The sequence below is a fragment of the Kryptolebias marmoratus genome, linkage group LG24, assembly GCF_001649575.2.
Source record: "Kryptolebias marmoratus isolate JLee-2015 linkage group LG24, ASM164957v2, whole genome shotgun sequence".
Taxonomy (NCBI): Eukaryota; Metazoa; Chordata; class Actinopteri; order Cyprinodontiformes; family Rivulidae; genus Kryptolebias; species Kryptolebias marmoratus.
This window is the reverse complement of record NC_051453.1, coordinates 19,794,314-19,814,149: the sequence shown is the minus strand read 5'-3', so window position 1 is coordinate 19,814,149 and position 19,836 is coordinate 19,794,314. Positions and strand designations below refer to the sequence as shown.

The 19,836-nt window shown below is 36.4% G+C and overlaps 1 protein-coding gene across 1 annotated transcript in view; it reads right to left on the bottom strand.

Moving 5' to 3' along the window:
- Nucleotides 1-19,836, bottom strand: part of LOC108240175 (gamma-aminobutyric acid type A receptor subunit gamma3) — a 52,422-nt gene that overhangs the window by 8,801 nt on the left and 23,785 nt on the right. The window contains exons 4-5 of the mRNA XM_037974045.1: nucleotides 9,261-9,481; nucleotides 3,953-4,035 (exon numbers count right to left, since the gene is read on the bottom strand). Coding sequence (XP_037829973.1) covers nucleotides 3,953-4,035; nucleotides 9,261-9,481 — 304 coding nt within the window. The remainder of the gene's footprint in view (nucleotides 1-3,952; nucleotides 4,036-9,260; nucleotides 9,482-19,836) is intronic.

Sequence of the window (19,836 nt, the reverse complement as noted above, 5' to 3'; positions counted from 1 at the left end):
AAATTGATCATGTGAGGTTAATGATGGGTCAATGATTCCACCTCTGCTCCAGTGGAGTGGTTGCCAAACTCTTCTGTTTTTAACAGACGCATCATCATCTTGAGCACGAAAGTTCACTAAATTATCTTGCTCGATAGCAGTTTAATGTAGCAGGATATTTTAATTACCTAAAACATGAAGCACAGGACAAAATGTTGCACTACTGCAACAAATTTGATGAAGGAATTTTATTAACATTTACTCACATTTGCAATTAAGGATGTCATTAAAACATAAGGAATCCAAACTTCCAATCAAAATATTCAGGAAATGGCAGCTTAATACTGAGAACTTTAGTTATTTATGTATTTTATTTTACCTAAGCTGAGTGCAGCACCAGAATGTCAATATCTAGACAGTCATTTACGTAAAGACTTGTGTACATAGCATAACTCATGATGCATTTAATGAGTGAATGCTTCTGAAACTTATTATAAAAATGCAATTTTGCATTTACTCTTAATAAATTAAATGTAAAATGTAATGACATGTTTTGCTTTGCAGAATATGACAATATAAAACTAGAGATGGCAAAAAGGCCACCTTAAGAAGGCTACCTATCTACTCCTCTCATTTGACAACATTTATTTTATTGTAAAAACATAAAAAACACATACACATCAGAAAAAACAAAAAAACAACAGAAAACCCCACATACAGGTGTATACAAATAAGTAAAATATAAATCCCATCCAACGTAAAACAGAAAAAAAAGAAAAAAAACAAAACATCCAAAGGAGCATCATACAATTTATTCATCTATAAAAAGAAATGTATTTAAACATACACACATACATATACATACACATATCTACAATATATATACAGTTATGAACAAACAAATACAAACACTTAATCCAAATATAGGCTGCTTATGTGCTCCTTAAATTGGAGTTGCATATTATGGTTGGGCAGGTTTACAGAGTAATCTAAAAATAACAATGCTTTAATAAATCTCCTTCAAAGCACAGCTCTGAATTTAATCTTGAATAAGTTTAAACAAAGTAAGTCCGTTAATGTATAAAGTGTGTATTTCCTGTAAAATCATTTTACTGCCATTCCTGCACTGTAGCAGTATTATTTCTCTGTAGTGACGTTTACTGTTTAAGTGGGGAACTGCAGGAAGCGTAGCGCATTTTAAAATATAAACAGTAATTTCACCATGTTGACGGCACAACTTGCCTGCTCAGTTACCAATGTGTGACCTGTTCATCAATAAAACGACATAAAAGTGTCTTTAAGGTCAGAACTCCTAAAAATTGTGTAGGCCTAAGCAAAATCTTTCAAAACATCTTGCTGCTTTTGTTACCCTCCGACCAACAGTGCAGCAGCTGTCAGAGGGCTCAGTGTACACAGCTCAGAGCTGATAATGTAAAGAACCTGAGATACACGAATATGGTGGAACTATAACACCATCTTTCACCTTTGCATCTTTAAATAAGGTTGAAATTGATTAAACATAATTAAAATACCCTAAATTACATGCATCACAAACCTTTGTAGATAGATAGTAATATCATATACCTCAGTAAAACTTGAGGAAGGCTTTAACAATATTAAAAAACAGATACCACTCAACTCTACTGCATTTATTTCACCTTAAAAGTACACAATTAATGACCCTTTTGGCTTTCCATAAATCCAATTCTTGCTCTCTACTGCTGCCCTGTTTCAGTGAGAACAACATTTTTTCCACACTGTTGATTTGAAACAAACAGGCCCACCTTTAAGCTCCTGCGTTTTTTCTGAACTCACCATTCTTACTTTGTTTTAGTGTCGACACCTTTAGATAGTATCCTTTTCTATTTTTTTTTATGTCATGGCAGTCAACAAAAGGCAATTAAAACAACAAAGATGTGCGTCTTCTTCTTGATATGAGTGGTAATCGCCTGTGACAAACCTATTTTTCATCCGAGTACCCACGCTGGACCGTGATGTTTCTATCTTTACATGAATACTTACTGTATAATGTTACAACTCTACCGCATTGTCATAGTTCAAATGGGCAGTGCTGTGACTGATCACCCTGTACACCTGTAATTCATTAATCCAACCCAGGAGTAGTCATCTTCTTGGTTTTCTTGCAAGTCATTACTAGTTTGTCAGATCATAATAGAGCAAACATTACTAAAATGTTTTGTCACGTTATACCCCTGAAAAAACAAACAAAAAACCCTATACTCTGTGTTTTCTGTTGTCTCTTCAGTAAACCTCCAGAATCCTTTTTCTGCACCACTTTGACTCACAAAGAGGATTACGGATCCTGCAACTGCTCAGCTTCACGTCTTGGATATCACCAAGCCCATTCCTTTAGCCAGCTGGGATATGACCCTGCTAGAAGTGATGATGAGTAGCAAAGGAGGAGTTTACCTTTAAATGTAGAGCAGAGCACAGCCCAAAAATGATATTCGAAATGACCTAATTCAATAACTTAAAACTGCACTGAGATCTAGGCTTTGAAACTTTGTTATGCTTGAAATCAGTTGTACGGCTGTTTGCTCTGGCCAAACACTGAAATTTTATGTTATAAAATCAAAACAAACAACAACAACAAAAAAATGTCTGTCAGTTTGTGCTGCATGGAGGAAAGGAAGAGGTGGTAGAGAGGAGTTTTGTTAGTCCAAAATAAAACAAAACCCTTTCACATAAAATATTCCCACAGATGATACGTTATAGACTGATGCAGATTTAAATACATCTATAAAAAATGTTTTTGACAAAGGGTTAAAAACATATCCCTGTTTCACAGCCACATCCTTAATGGTACATTCATTTAGCATGAAACAATAACCATTTAATCCATTTTTCATTTACTTGCTGCTATTTTTGCATTGTACTAAATTGTGTGCTGTTCTGAATATTCCAGTTTCCTACAGTGACCCTGAAGTAAAATACCAAACATTGTGATTTATAGTCATTCATCTTCACAAATTCTTGCTCATTGCTGAAATGGATTTTTAATCAGTTCATTACCAGTGATCTAAAATCTCTAATATTGACAGATATCCTTTATATTGGCTTACATAAGGAGATATTACATATATTATCTTTGTCACATTTTGTTCTGGGGATTTGCGTCACTTTCTAATGATTGTTGGTCGCCTCGTTTGCCTTTCAAATGAAGTTATTATCCAGTAAAAAAGTAAGTTATGACATATCTACCTATAGATGAGCCATAACAACCTCAAAAAAAATGAAAATGGGCATATTTATTTTTGCTTTGCCCCCTTGCAACATTTTTGTCTTTGTCACATTTCAGATATATTAATTTTAAATTAACAGTCATTTCGCTACTCTCATCTTCCATCCATCCATGTTCTTTACCAGCTTCTTCTTTCCTGGTCACAGGGAGCTGGTGCCTGTCTCCAGCAGTCACTGTGGTGGGGTACACTCTGGACAGGACGTAAGTCACACAGAGGCAAACGTCCATTCACACCTGGGGACAATGAACCTAACATGCATGTTTTTGCATGTTTTTACAGGAAGAACATGTAAACTCCACCCAGAAAGGCTGGGAGGTGATCCTGCGCTGAGAGGCAACAGCTCTACTGCCCCAACTGTGCTGCCTGTACTAGATCTATGCACTGTCTAAATCTAATTGCACATTGTCTGTGTGTTTTGATTTCCTCCTTATGTAGTAAAATAAGGTAGCAAAAACATCTAAGGTATACCCAATCAACAGAATAGAGGCCGATGTTTTACCTTGATGACACAAATGATAAAAAATCAAAAGGCCCAGCCAAAGTTCTTTACAGAAGTTATACCAGCGATAAATCCAAGCACCAACACGCTTAACACCAGCTTGGGTTTAGTGATTTACAAGGTAGTCAGTACACAGAGCTGTAAATAAATGTTAGGGAAAGAAAGAAATCGCTGAAGCAGACAAGCACTCCACTGAATAAAGTGTACTCACAGCTGGAGAAGATGAGCGGACACGAGTGTTCATCCATTGGAAAGTTGTGTAACTGCAGCTGGCACTCTGCGTTTATAGTCAGCCTGGAACAAAAAAAAGGATTAGTCTCAGTTTGTAAAAATCTTTTCTGCCTTGCTAATTAAGTATGGGAATGAATGTGTAACCAAGAAGTGTAAGTAAATGTGCAACGTGTAGGATTTAGATAAAGTTCAACCACTGTAATTTCCTCCTCACAGGTTTGCGTATCTGCTGTTTGTTTCTGTGCTATATGCTAATACATGGCTGTAAGGAAATAAAATCACAGCATCATCTGTTTCCATATCTGGTAATCCAGAATTTGTAGCGTGATCCCCTGTAAAGCCATGTTATCACAAATGTACTGGTCATGTCAAAAAACCACTGTGTTGCTGACCAATTATAAACCAGTTAAAGGAAGCTTGGATCATCTCTTATCTGAGTAGTTGAAGGAGCTGAAGGAATAATCAAAATGGCCTGAACTCCGTTCACACATAACACAGGATGGTTCTGAAATGGGGCTGCACGGAGGAAGGTTGCAGATTTGGCAGATTCTGTGTGAAGTTCGCCTATTCTCCTTGTGCACATGTGGGTTTTTATAATCTAGTTTTAGATGCATTGCATAAAGGATATGGATGATTCTGAATCGATTTTCAAATGTCAAAAATCTATTTTGTTAATGTTAATCTGTGTTGCCACTCTAAGAAAGTCAGCAGAGTAGTTGCAGCCATAGACATATAATAGTACTAGACCAAATGTCAGTACTTTCTCCCATTGTTGCAGTGACGTGCGGTGAGGTTCATGGTTGGTGAGGCACTGACTCCTTCAGAGTCAGATTTACAAATATATAAACCCAACACGTACGTACACACGTACCTATTAAAGATAAGATGAGAAAAAAATGTTACAATTACCGTTTTGGCAGTCTGATGGAGCAAAACAAAACTTAACGGCTGGCAGCAGTGCACGTGACTGTCACTGGCCTCTGCGTGAAAGGACAGCAGCAACAAGCTCCCGTTGGCTCACGTGCGCCCCCTTCAGTGCGGCAGAGTACTGCCCTGCCTCACCCTGTGTCTTTTCACTGCGGTTTTATGTCCCCTCAGCAAAACTAAATATGTCACTAACAAACATTAAACGTAAATGGTTAAAGACATTAGCCAGACTGTGGAAAACGAGGCTATATAAACCATTATATTGGTGACATGCAACGATACAGCAACAGGCACGGGCCAGTTGCATGTATCAACCCAGTTTGTGATGGATTGAGCAATCAGAGGTGAGGCTGCCGCACTGAAGGGGGCGCACGTGAGCCAACGGGAGCTTGTTGCTGCTGTCCTTTCACGCAGAGGCGAGTGACAGGCTCTGCCTCCCCTGACCGCACGGCCCTGGTGTGTCCTAGTACAGTTGCTTTAGCTTCATGTAGCAGAAACATGTTGGGTAAAGCTGCATGTTTTCACCTCTTTTTCATCTTTTCATTGTTGAACCCTTGATGGTGTTTTCAAAATTGAGTTAGAATCTATGCTTATTGTTGGTCAGAAGCCTGAGTTTAACAGGGTCTTAGACACGTTGTTGTGCACTCTCTATGATGCATGGAAATATATAAATCAGAGTTTATTTGTCCAAAATAAGTCACAGTCATTTCAATTTGTAAATTTGTGTTTTTCTGTTTCTCCATATAACATCATAAGCCAAATTTAATCATCAAAATGCACCCAAAATTATTTTATAATCACATCCCAGCCATTTAAAATCGTAATCAAATCATGAGGTGTCTGAAGATTTCCACCCTTAGTTCTTGGGAAGGGACACGAGCAAACAAGGGAGAAGAAGAAGTGGTATAAAATCTGTACAAAAAAACCAACAACATACTGTATGATCTTTTATCCTCATTAAAATATAAAATTGAGACAATACTGTGCATGAGGCAGAGTCATGCATATCATGAAATGTCATCTCTGTTTACTGCAGCCACAATTAATTCCAAATGACATTTCATCCTTTTTTTCTTTTTTTTTTTCCTCACGTCATCAGCGGATATTACTTCTCTAAGTTTGCCTGACTCTTAATAGTCAACAGAGCTGCTTGGGCTTGGTGCCTTAGTAAAGCCATTTAAGCATGATTTTGTAAACATTTACAAGCTTCATGTGATTTGAGCCCACACATCTACTGATATACAGTATATAAAAAAAAATAGGTGAACTGTTTTTGACAGTGTTAGATATTAACTCTAACAAATACAGTAAATTAAAAAACTCAAAGTCCTAAAGTTCAAACCTAAATAAGGCTTTAAAATGACTGACAGTACTCCAGGGATTGTTATTATAGAAAGAGTCGTTTATATTGTGAAGCGCTACAATTACAAAGAGTGCTGCATAACTCGAGGGTGGCTGCCTCAGTAAATTGATCTCAAGGCTCAAGTCACCAATTTGCACTAACAAATGCTGCTGACAAAGGATAATTACTGTCAGGCTGCTCTGTTAAAGGAATGGTTTCGTCACAAAAGGTTCTGTGTACATTTTAGTCAACAAATACAACTGACAGCAACTGATTGGTGAATTAATATTGATTTTATTAGAGGATAATTGGATGGTGACAAACGCCATGAAGTGGTTTCATAGAACTCAATTTGTAGTCACCACGATAGCCCATATACCAGACTTATATAATTACACCTTATGTTCACGGAGACATTTTAGCTCGAAAAAACAAACATACAAATTTCGCGGAGCGTAAACGTAGACAATTCGAGAAAAAAAAGATAATTTCACATGAATGTTTTTCAAATTTTCAGTCAATTTTCAAGTTTTTTTTTATGTTGAACTGACATAAATTTACAGGAAATATACATTGCACAAAAAATAGAAGTAAAAAAGCCAAGAACAGCCACAGATGCCATTTTTGGCTTCGTTGTGGTTTTCTCAAGATCATGAGGTAACTGTTCTGTTATCTCAAGATATTCAAACTTGTTTTAGCTTGTTCAAGAAAACAAGCTTTGTTTACTCGAGATAAGATATTATATCAAGACGTTATTTTCACCTCAAAATAACAAGATGATTGGTGCAAAAATGAGTGGTAGTTGTTGAGCACCCAGTTTCATCTTTTAGCATCACAAGAAGGAGATGAATTATAACAATAATCTGTAATGAATCAGCCAGCCTGACTCTACTGTTAAAAGGTAGTAATATCCCTGTGTACATGATGAAGCGCAGCCCCAGTAATCACTTCCAAGCCTGACTCAGTTATGCTTGTGTACTCCAAATACTTGATAACACTAGTATTTTTCCAAACACTTTAATCTGATTTTTTTCACCCTGAAAGTGTATCTCTTTACTTGCAGCTGTCCCAGTTAATTACACAACAGATGAAAAGAAATGTATGTACAGCGGGATACATTTAATTAAAAAGAGGATTGAGTATATTTTTGTTCTAAATATGGTGCTCTGAGCTAAAATGCACACACACACCAGTTTGTTAATTGGCCCAGTAACAGAATACTTCTGCTTGAGAAAGTATTCAAGGTCCTTTGTGCACTTTGCTTCAAAACCTGAAGTGATTAGTTCACAAATAGGATCAGTACTCCAAACTGCATGGGGTGCATTCTGCTCTACTTTTTCTTGAGGTGTACCTGGAATAGAATAGTGGAAATAGACTCCAGACAAATACTGCATATTTTTGAAATGATCTCAATATGACAGACAGTAAATCAGCAAACAGGTAAAAGACAATTTTGAAAGTCCAGTAGTCTCAATAAATGTGAATGATGTCTGAAATATGGAAATAGTTCAGTAGGAAACCACACTGGGCAACCATTAATCCAGCTGTTGCTCCTACAGGGCTATCATGGTTGTACACATGGATGGGAAAACCTATTGAAAATAAAACAAATCAGGCCTGGATGGTAAACAGATGGTTGGACCTAGATGGAAACAATTTTGAAATAGTGATTGAGTTGAAGAAGTATCAGAAGCAGGTCAAAATTGAAAAGATGGGGGTAGGGGAGTCAGATAGAAGCAACATGAGAAAAGTGATATATTACCTTTACCAAGACTGAAACTGCTTCTAGAGAGGTCTCTAAGAATTACATCTATTAGAACAATACTTAAACATGGGAGTTCAGATACTTTTCACTTTCTCTTCTTTTCTTTTCCTTTTATGAGTTGCAATAGCTGATCATCAGCCTCCATCTAACTCTCTCCCAGCACCTCCTCTGTCACATTAACCTTATGTATGTCCTCCTTCACCTCATCCATGAACCTCCTCTGTAGCCTCTTTTCCTTCTCCCTTGCAGCTCCATATTTAACGTCCTTTGTCCAGTATATCAACTGTCTGTCATGTCCAAACCTTCTTAGACTCGCCTCTCTAACTTTGTCTCCAAACTGCTCAACCAGTTGTCCCTCTTGTACTAATTTCTAATCCTGTCCACTTTGGTCAATCCCAATGAAAATCTTCATCTCTGCCACCTCCAGTTCCACCTACTGAGTTTTGGTTGGAGTCACCATCTCCAAGCATAGCAGGTCTCACTACCATCTTGAAAACCTTCCCTTTTGCTCATATCTATCTTTCTGACTTTGACTCATCCACTTTTAATACCCCTACTTCATGCAGTTTTACTGATACACCCATCTCTTTCATTCACACACACATATTCTGTTGTACTTCTACTGCCTTTCATTCTCCTTCTCTACAGAGCATACCTCCATCTCTCCAGGCTCTCTTCCACCTGCTCCCTACTCTCAATGCAGATCAGTGTCATCTGCATAGTCCAAGGGGACTCCTACCTCACCTCATTTGTCAACCACCATTGCTAACGAGAAGGGGCTCAAAACTGATCCCTGATCTAATCTCACTCCAACCTTGAACCCATCTATCACTCCTACTGTACATCTCACCACTGTCTCACTGTCTTTGTACATGTCCTGCAGATACTATACTTATATATACTTCTTCTCCATGACCCCTGACTTCCTCATAGTCCTCATCGACCCTAAAAAGAAAAATATGTAAAAAGCATGATAAAGTATCTAAACATGTGTAAACTTTCCCCCAAGAAGACTAAAAGATTTAACTGTTGCCAAAGATGCTTTCACAAAGTAATGAGTCCATCCATCCATCCGAAAAGAATAAATGATAGGTAAGTTTCATAACTGTGACATTTTAGTTTTGTATGTTCTGTATAATGTGCAAACAGAGGGCTCTAAGGGCCCCAATGTTCTGTAGGTAGAAGTAATTGCCAATAATTGTTTTAACATTTTATTTTTTCTAGACATTTAATCAGACAAATGTCTGTATTTACCTTAAGGTGTAAAGTATCTTCCCATCGTTCCATATCCTGAGCAGTTGGTTAGGCATTGTAATCCAATGAGAATCTGCAGTCTTGGAGTTTCTGAAGATGGTATCTGGTAGCCAAATAAGTCCAACCATATTGCTGTTTAAAGTCAGTATTTTCATTGTGCTGTTATATCTGAGGCGGCTGTCTGTCCATGTCTGGGCAAAGATGATGTCAATTTGGTACTCCTAAAAGAAGAAAATAACAATAAAGTTAGTAGACAACCAGCACAGTGTAAATCCCAAATTTTGTTCAATGGAAATAAAAAACTGGATCAACTTTATCTGCTACTTAACAGATCATCCTTTTTATTCAAAGGACTTATTAAGTTCAGTGACAGAGAAACATTTCCCTACGCCATTTATCATTCATCACTTTCATTTGCAGAGGCATTTATCTAACTTGTTTGCTGCTCTGTCTGTCATACACATACCTCATCTCACATTTTGCCAAGAGCAGATCTTGCTTTTTGGCATTTGTTGAAAAGAGTGATAAAAGAGTGACTAAAGAGAATGTGAAATGTAGAAAACCATGCTGTGCCTTCAATAATTGTTCTTGCCCTTTTTTTGTATAGCAAGCTGTTCTTCAGTCTGAATGATTGTGAAGGCAGCAGAACAGGTTTGATACTAAACAGTGATGTAGACGAATTAACGTTACAAACACAGGCTCCTCCCCAACAAAGCAGATGGAGCAGAAGCTTCCCCATTTTTTTCAAGTAGCGGTGCAAACTTGCATTTTTGCTGGCTCATTTCTTGATTTAAAAACATGTCATTACTCTCAACAATAAAATAAACGCTAAACGTAGTTTCATAGTGACAAACTAAACAATTATTAAAACAATTGTTACATTCTACCCCCTGAAGCAGTCTGCATGCTTGATTTTATACACCTGTGACCATGAAAGTTATTTGAACACCTGAATTCAATGATTTGGATGTCTGAGTGAATCCTTTTGACAATAATAGTGTGTAATCATGAGAACCACTGTGTGCTCATGATCTTTATTTGTTTGGAGCTCAAGGGTATTCAAGTCCCAGGATTTTTTGACCTCTGAAAACATAAAGTCCAAACAAAACAACAAATATAACATCAAACGATCACATCAAGTGTGAGAAGTAAAACCCAAATAGCACAATTGTTTTCTAGATTGTAGCTTTGTGTATTATTTCATATTATAGGGTTACTTTAACTCTGCTGCATGCTTATCAATCTCATTTACCCTGCTCACAGCTGTTTTCAGTCTCATCAGATTTAAAGAAATTGCTGCATTTAAAGCTAGTGTTGTAAAGTATAAAGAAAAACAACATAATTATCTCATTCAAACAGAGCAAATTATTTTCTGACACATGCTAAAACATCCTAACATTAAAACAAGCATAGATTCAGCAAAAGCATTCATGTAATTGTGGTCAGTAGTGCTTTTATTTTGTTTTTGAAAAATCAAGCCCTCAGTTTACAATTATTTAAAGTAAATATTATTAAAGTTATGAAACTTTTATCTTACACCTGCAATATAAAGTGGAATGTCAAATAATATAAGTAATGAAGAGCAATTACCACCAACTGGTGGTCAACGGGCCATATCTGGCCTGCAAACTTAATACATTTGACATGCAGAGTATTTAACAAATATTATATTAATGTACAGTAATCCGTTTACTTACAACACATGATCTGATACAATTTGTGTACTGGCACAGCAAGAAAAATATGGAGAGAAAATAGTTTCAAAATACTAGATTTGTAATCCATGTAAGCCTCTTTGTGTGTAACTTTGGATAGTTGTATTTGTAATGCAGTTTTGTCTGAGTGTGTCAGGTGACTCGTGCACACGTATTTAACAATTTGTTGGCGTAGGAGAAGGTTCGTAATTCGTAATTATAAGATTTGTGAGGTTGAAACAAAAGGTTGCTTGATACACAGAAAAAACTGCATTACAGATACAACTATCCAAAATTACACACAAAGAGGCTTACACGGATTGCAAATCTAGTATTACACATGCACAAGTATTTTGAAACGATTTTCTCTCCATAAAAAACTTTCTGCAGAGCTTCATTCTGGGTAAGTAGGCCGAGAAACATGCTGTGATACCAGAAACAGGAACTTAGATCCAGTCCAGTCATGTATTTTTCCTGTCAATCTTGGCTTACTACAATTGTTAAGTTTTAAACATTTTTTTTTCCTTGTTGATGCCAAAGATAGCCACCCTCAGGTGAAAGTAAAACAATTCCTGTCTTTTAACAATACACTGCTTCTGGGGCTTTTCCTCTAGCAATAATATTGTCCAACTTTTTTATTATCATGTCTAGGCTTAATAATTATTTTCTAAACAACCAAAATGGCAATAGCTTAACAGCATCCTTAGACATTGAAATGGCAACTCACAAACAAGCCAAACAAATAACCAAAAAGTGTGGTTTCACTGTATTAGTGATCTCTAGTGTCCATAATAATGAAAGGAAGTCAAGTTCCTTTCACACATACAGTAATTTTCATCTTAATAAAAAAAAGGCAGATTCTGTTACATTTAAGGTAATTCACATTTGTCAAAGAGAAGCAAATTAAGGCTGTGTCAGCATGTGCTCACCTACCTGAGCCATCATTATCAAATCAGAAGAGTGGCAGCAGCACCACCACCTGTTTACACCTACTCAATAACTTGCTTCTGTGACTACCTTCCTGCCAGGTCAGAGAAATAACAGAGGTGGATCAATTTTAACCCAGCAAGTCTGCCTCAGTTGTTTCACACATGACACCAATGTAGGAAGAAAGCATCTCAGGCTTGGCTTGAAAGTGTTGAGTGAAAGTGGATATAGTTACAATACATCTTTAAAGTAGATAATAATTGTTTTTTGTTTTTATCATTTAAAACCTGAAGAAACTTTCATTTTAAATCAGAATGGGGAATGGGTTTGAACTATTAATGATGGATGAAGTTAGATTTATTTTTAAAAGATCCCATGGGAAGGGAAAATGTTGAGTCCTGTTATTCTCTGCTGTCAAACTTACAGTTTAGTTTACTGAGATTTAAGCTAAAAGAATATTTTCCCCCACTGGGTTTTAAACCATGCAGACAAATAGGAATAATATTTGTTGTTAAAAACCTGCAGAAGGCTTAACATCAACTTTGATGCAAGAAAAATTATTCTGCCATAGTTTATTCAGTACTTACACTGACCAGAACATAAATCAAATGGTCACTGGGCTGAAAAATAACTTGGGGTGGGATATAAAGCTGAAATGTGATGCAGTCTTGGAAAAGTCTCTACTTTAATATCGCTGCCATCTGCAGTACTGCTGCTTTTTATTTCTGAGAGGAGCGAGCAGATACATATTCTATTGACCTTCTTGTCCTTTTATACAAATAAGGTATTTATTAATGGACTAAAAAAACTGAAAGAACCTTGTCCCACACTGTGTTGACTGAGCTGAGTAGGATTCACCAAATCCCCCAATCAAAATATGCAAAGTGCAAACATACTAAAAATAGCACACTTGTGTTCCAACTTAAAACTCTTTATGTTAATTAGTGTAGACAATCAGCATGTTTTGTAAAATATACATGTGACTTTATTCATCATAAGGACACATCAGTACAGCACAGAGGCAGCAACATTATTTGTGTACTAGCTGCCAAAGGGAGATAAAGGTTCTGCATTGCTGGTTTAATACTAACTACAAATGTGCATTAAATATGATCTTTTAATGTCTATTATTTGAGCTGCATCTGGTTGTAATGTTTTCTTTGAGGGATCATATGGCATGGGTTTGAACTACTATAATAAAATTAACCATAGGTAGCAATAGTAAAAGATAATATACAGCACTGGTCTAATCTAAGAATATCTTGTCCCAGTAGGCCATTTCTCATCAGAATGTCTCAGTTCCCCAACATCTCATATGGATCTTGTTAATTTGGACAATGTCTAATCATTTATACTGTTTGTCTTTTGTTCATTATGTACTGATGTTGTGTTGATTGGAGTTTGAACCACTGGTCTTCTGTTCCAAGAGTGGCTGAAACTACTACTACCCATCCAGCTACATCTTCTAGCAAACTTTAAGAAGATACTTATCACTTTGGAAAAATGCATAGGTTATTGGTGTCTGACATAGTCAGTTACATGTCAGCTGCACTGATGTTCAGTTTATCAGGACTTTCCAATGGGACTTGTTACCCTATCGCAGATGGTTGGGATGTTGATGTATGGCCTCTTGCTTGTGCCCCTGGCTCCCCCGTCCCATAGAATCTTTTCTTAACCCATCAATCTATAGTTGTGATAGCAGATATCTCTTGTGAATGCTGCAATATAACAATTAGAAGCTAAGATTGTATTTCTCCAATTTTAAGTTTTCTCTACCGGCTCTCTGTCTACTTTTAAGACTCGGCCTAAGACTTTCCTTTTTGATAAATCCTATAGTTAGGGTTGGCTTGGGTTTCCTGAACTATCATTTAGTTATACTACTATAGGATCAGACTGCTGGAGGACAAACTGACCACATTTCCTCACTCTGCTGTTTTTACTTGCTCTACTCTCCGTGTTTGTACATGCAATTATTGCTTCATTAACCTGTTTTCCTTTGATTTTTTTTCACATAGGAACTACACCTGGACCAGTCCTTCTGTATTCATCTGTGTCTTTCCTGTCCTTTCAAATGCCAGCCAGTAGAGGCAGATGGCCGGTGGAGGTTTCTTCCTGGAACTGTTCCTTTTCACTGTTGCCTTTGTGTTGATCAGGATGAAAGATTGCGTTGAAGTGAAGATCTCTTATAGACAGCTTCTTCACTATTTGGCATTTTAGAATGTACTGAATCAGACTGAATCAGACTGTATAGTGTTATAATTTGGATTAAATTGACTGTAATTTGATTTGATTCTAGAGTTGTTTTGGACTGAAATACTTTTTGAGCATTTCCGCAATTCACTTTTGATGTGAATTGCCACCATATAAACACACTGAACTGAACAGGAAGCTGAACTGGAACACTGGGTCAGAAGTTGTTTCATAGTCAGTCTGGATGTTGAAGTTTACTGTTCTGAAAACCTAAGAACTACAGAGCGTTTTTACACTTTCATCAGCTCTCATATGCATTCAAAAAAGGTCCAAGTACTTCAGTTCCAGGTAATAGATTTGATCAGTTTCTGAACAAGAAACAAGATGTCTTCTGTCACAGTCAAATATGGAGTTGTGGAATTGTCTAAAGTGGGGCTTCAAATACATTCATGCATTCAATACATTCAATTCAAATACATATGCATGCATACAGTAAACACGTGTGACTGATTGCTGCCTTAATAGATTTCACATTTTGCCTCATCTCTAATTTAGATTTCAAGCAAAAGTGTCTTCCATTCTGTAGACATTCAAACTAACAATACGTCAATCAGAGCCATAACAGATACAAACTTCTCACCATACAAAATAATTCCAACCCTGAAAATTTCATAGCTTTTTGTACATTGATATTTTTTACATCGAAACATTTGTGTCAAAAAGATATTTGCATTAAAGACTACACAATATTAGAAACATTATTTTTAATACTGTTATGATGATAATAATTATGATAACCCCACATTTTCCTCACTTCTCATTTTCTATTCTGTCATCACTATCATCTAAACCAGGTGTGGGCGTCAAAGACAGTGAGAAAACATTGGATTGACCAAATATATTACAGAATGTAAATCCATGGTGTTTGAAATACATTGGCCTATGTTTTAATGCTGTCCAGGCAGTCCTTTGCAAAATTGGTATTGCGCTCACTGATATTGTGATGTCAGTAAATTTTTGGACATATTGTTAAGCCCCACCAAAGACCATTTGGGTTCGGACATAATGTCGCCTACTAGCTTTTGTACAATTTTTAAAATTATTTTTGTGAAAGTGACATGATCAAAAACGCACATTTATGCCATCAATAATTTTGAAGATTATGATGTCTAGATATAAAAAAAAAATGTCTTTCCTAAAACTCCATTCTGAGAATTTTCTAAGCTAAAAGCACTAAGTGCTTTCTGCTACAGGTAAGGAATAAATATTTCTTAGGACTTTAAACAAACCCACATCTAAAATGCCATGATATTCTTTCAAAATATGTAGTACATTAAAACTGAACAGTTCAAGTTTAATTTAAAAGCCTAGCACTTTCCCCCTGCACTAGATTCTGTAAACTGGGGCAAAGCATGCATCTTCAGCTCTGCAGTATCTGTCACTTAATGATTATGCAGAAAACGGCACAGTGCTGTATCTGTCCTGTCCTCTGAGAGATCTTGACACACTCCTTTGTTGAGTTGAAGTCTCTCTTTGTGCCCTCATTAGAGGTAGAAAAAGGTCATATGGAAAGGGGAGGTAAACTTGGGCGCCTTGCCTGGGGCACTAAAATTTGCTGAAATTGGAAAACTCAATTTTTTACAGTTAGATTCAATGCGACTGGGCTATATAATATGGCAAAACCAAAAGTGTGATTCCTTGGAGTCGTGCAGTTTAAACCCATTGTGTCCAGACTTTTGCTTGAAAACTAAATTAGAGATGAGACAAAATGTGAAATCTATTAAGGCAGCAATCAGTCACACGTGTTTACTGTATGCATGCATATGTATTCACCCCCTTTGCTTTGAAGCCCCAACCATTACCTTCAAAAGTCACATAAATACAATGTAGTTAAATACAACCCAACTGTGGACCAGCTAAGTCTCAAATATTCTCATTATATTAACACACCTGTTCTGATAGCCACCAGAGCAACACCTCTAAGGGCTACCGGCAACAAGAGACATTGTAAAGACCAAGGGACATCTCTGCACAGGTCAGAGACAGAGTTGTGGTGAAACACAGATCATGGTTGACTTATAAAAAACATTCCATACATCCCACAAACCTTATTTAAATCCACTATCACCTCTCATCATGCTGAGAGCACCATCCTGACAGTGAAGCATGGTGGCGGCAACATCATGATGTGGGATGTTTTCAGCAGTGTAAAATGGGGAAATGACAGGTGCAAAACACTGAGAAATTCTTGAGGGAAATTTGTTTAAGTCTTCCAGAAATTTAAGACAGAGACAGAAGTTAACCCTGCAGCAGGGAAGACTCTAGTACTGGACACTAATGATGCAGTGATCTGTAGCGGCACAGATACAAACAGTGATATAAAATTAAAAAAAAAAAGAAAAACTTAAGTAAAATATGCAATAACCAGACAGATATAAAAAAAAAAACTTTCACAAAATATACTTTGTAAGTTTATTAAATGCCAAAAAAACCACACCAGCTAGATTTAAAAAACCCACTGAGATTTGTTCTGTTTGTAGCATTTCTAAGAAACTTGTTATATGACGCTCATGATGATGAATATACTGTCCAATTTTTTAGCTAGGAGTATATATTAAAAATGATGCACTACTCTATCTCAATGGGCAATAAAACACATTTTCCTTTTGCATGAGTCGCCCTGTAACTACACTGAACCTGCTCACCTGGCTGTCGGAGAGAGAGTTTGATTTTTGTGATTAAATCATCACTGTTGCTTTTACAACCAGAACAAAATAACTATATAAATAGAGGGATGCAAACTGTAGCAGCATAAACTGAACAATAATGTTCTGGTTTCTAGAGAAGACTGTTGAAACAAAAGCATTGCAAATACTGTGCCTCAAATACTGTGGTAAAATGACCTTAGCCCTCACTTATAATGGTTCTAATTTATCCCAAAAACCTGCTCGTGCTTTTTCAATTTCTGTTTTCTTCTGACAAAAGTGGAAGGTTTACAGTATGTAGCAACATGATAGAGAGTTAATATGGTACACTTTAAGGGGTCTCAGAAAATATAAAATAAAAAAAATCTTTAAGTAAAAAAAATATCATATAATGTATAATTAGGGGTAAGATTGAATATATACATGTTTAACTTCTTATGTTTAATTGTGGGTGGCTGTCCAAGTGTTAATTAGGTCAAAGCCTCACATTCCTCCCTGTAATTCGAATCATGCCCACAAAGCTCTTTCAAATTTACAACTTTGGAGGTTTATACTATAAAGATTTAATGTTGTATCTTTATTCAAACTGTTTTTATGGACTGTATGAAGAGTTTGTGATGATGGTGATGATTATGATAAACTTTTCATGCTTATCTCATGATAAAGTAAAACATGTCAGAGGTGGAGAAGTTTGTGTTTCTAATTACATTGTTAGGTTCCCTGTATTTGTCACGCATGATAAACTTTTGGTGTCTTAAATATTTCTTGGATATAGAATTTTTCTTTTTTCTTGTCCTTGGTTTTGTAACAACAACACAGACATGACATTTAATATATTTGCTTTTGAGAGGACTTGCTTCCTTGTGACAGGCAATTTATCAGGTTTCCTGTTTCCTCAAAACCAACAGTAAACAGCCTACAAAGCCATTTTTACAAACAAGAGCTTTAATGCTGTACTTTACAAAGCAGGGTTACATAGGTGCCTGGAAGTTTAAGAGCTTCTTAGATTTTTTGACACAGATTTCACGATAAATGTGTTTTATATATATATATAGGAGGATCTGAGCTTGAAGTGAAACAGGAACCACCCATCTATCTATCTATCTATCTATCTATCTATCTATCTATCTATCTATCTATCTATCTATCTATCTATCTATCTATCTATCTATCTATCTATCTATCTATAGTGTGTGGTTTGGGATACTGAAATGCTCAAAGCAACTTCACCTGCAGCATCTACAGACAAAGAAAGCGTATAAACAGATGGCCGAGTGGTTGGATGAACATGTGCATTTGTATTTTGATTTCATTAAAAATAATCAGAATTTCCTCACAGTTGTGAGTAATGGGAATGTAATGTGAAAAAGGTCTGCTTTAAGTTGTATAGAGCCTGTGCAGAAAGGGATTAATCACCATCTGTCTCCTGCTGAAGTCATGACACCCTCAATTATACAGCACATTGCAATTAGAAACAATACAAGAATGACAACTGATATTGCTGTAAATGAGTTCTGCTGGGACAATGGGGCTTAAAATAAGCTTGCACACTGCTTGTAGCATTGAATATAAGCTAAATATTTAGTGAGGCTCATTCAGTTTGAAGTAAATTATAGGCTTTTATGTATTCATGCTCAATACTTCAGAATAAAACCTCCAGGACCTGATTTGTCAGAAACTGTAGACCCGGTGTAGAATGAAATGTTTTTAAAAAGTATGTGACAGGATTTAAAAATACAAGGACTGCACTGGTAAATCTGGACAAAAAAAGAAAGACTTTCAATATTGTTGTTCTGGATAAGTACTTTTGGATCCCAAGCAAGCTTCAGTCGTACCTAAACAACACTGACATATATTATTATTATTATTATTATTATTATTATTATTATTATTATTATTAAAAATTATAAAGTCAGTTATATTATTTGCCTGTAGCCTGTATCTTACTGGCTGTGAAACTTCATTTGTAAAGGCGTTTCCAAAAAGTTGGCAAAAAGTTCACAAGGGTTCTCAGTTTCTTCCTGTTAGTCACAGGCCATTGATCTTGTGTTGTTTGAATTCCTGAAAAAATTGTCAAAATAAATTTTCTCTCAAAATAGTCACAGCATTGCCATGGACGTATTGCACCCATCCTAAAATGTTTTAATTATGTTCCATGAGTGATAGATAACTTTTGGTTTTGGGAACAATGACAACAAATTGTGACTGACTGTCTACAAAACAGGAATAAACTGTGATTTCAGACATAATTACGATACTTTGTAACTAAATTGTAACGTCAATTGCAGGAATGTTGTGCAAAAGTTGCAATTTTTTTTGTAGTTACGTGTGCATGCAAATGTGTCACAAGTGGTTACTGCTGAGGTCTATACTACGGAGAAACCTCAGGGTTTCTTTAGGAAATCACTAACCCAAACAATGAAGCTCACACTTAAGCTACTTTAACACTGCAGGCAAATGTGACCAAGTTCCGATTTTTTTGCCTCTATGCTGCACAGGTCTTCTTCGTTTGTGGTACTGAATTGGATACATAACTGATGTTTTTCAAAGCAACTGCTGTGTGAAAGTTTATGTCGGATAAAAGGACTGAGGTCCATCACAGCAAAGTCCCACCACTCTTGGTTCCGACTCTCCATTCGCACATGCCTCTGCACAGAGGTAGCAGCCACAGCTCCAAAACAGGTCTTCTTTTATCTTTTACACTTTGGAAGTACAGTTGGCCCCGATTGGACAGCAACTTCAAAATCAGTTCAAACGTGCTAACACTTGCAGTCCCTATATAATATATCCATGTTCTGGCCAGGCACAACCCCTACTCCTCATTTTTTAAATTTATTTATTTTGTCCTGTTGTGGCATCTTAGGTATACCATATAGAGAAGATGGCTGCCTACATGTGCCATAACAGATTTGCTCTACAATAAGGGTAGCTCAAGATGAGAATCCCAATTGTATGAATTATTTTATTTAATCAAGACTAAATCTGAATCTAGCATCAGTAGGCAGGCCTCATTGTTGTAATAGCAACCTGTTTGTGAATCGGTGCACAAAGGTGTGTGTG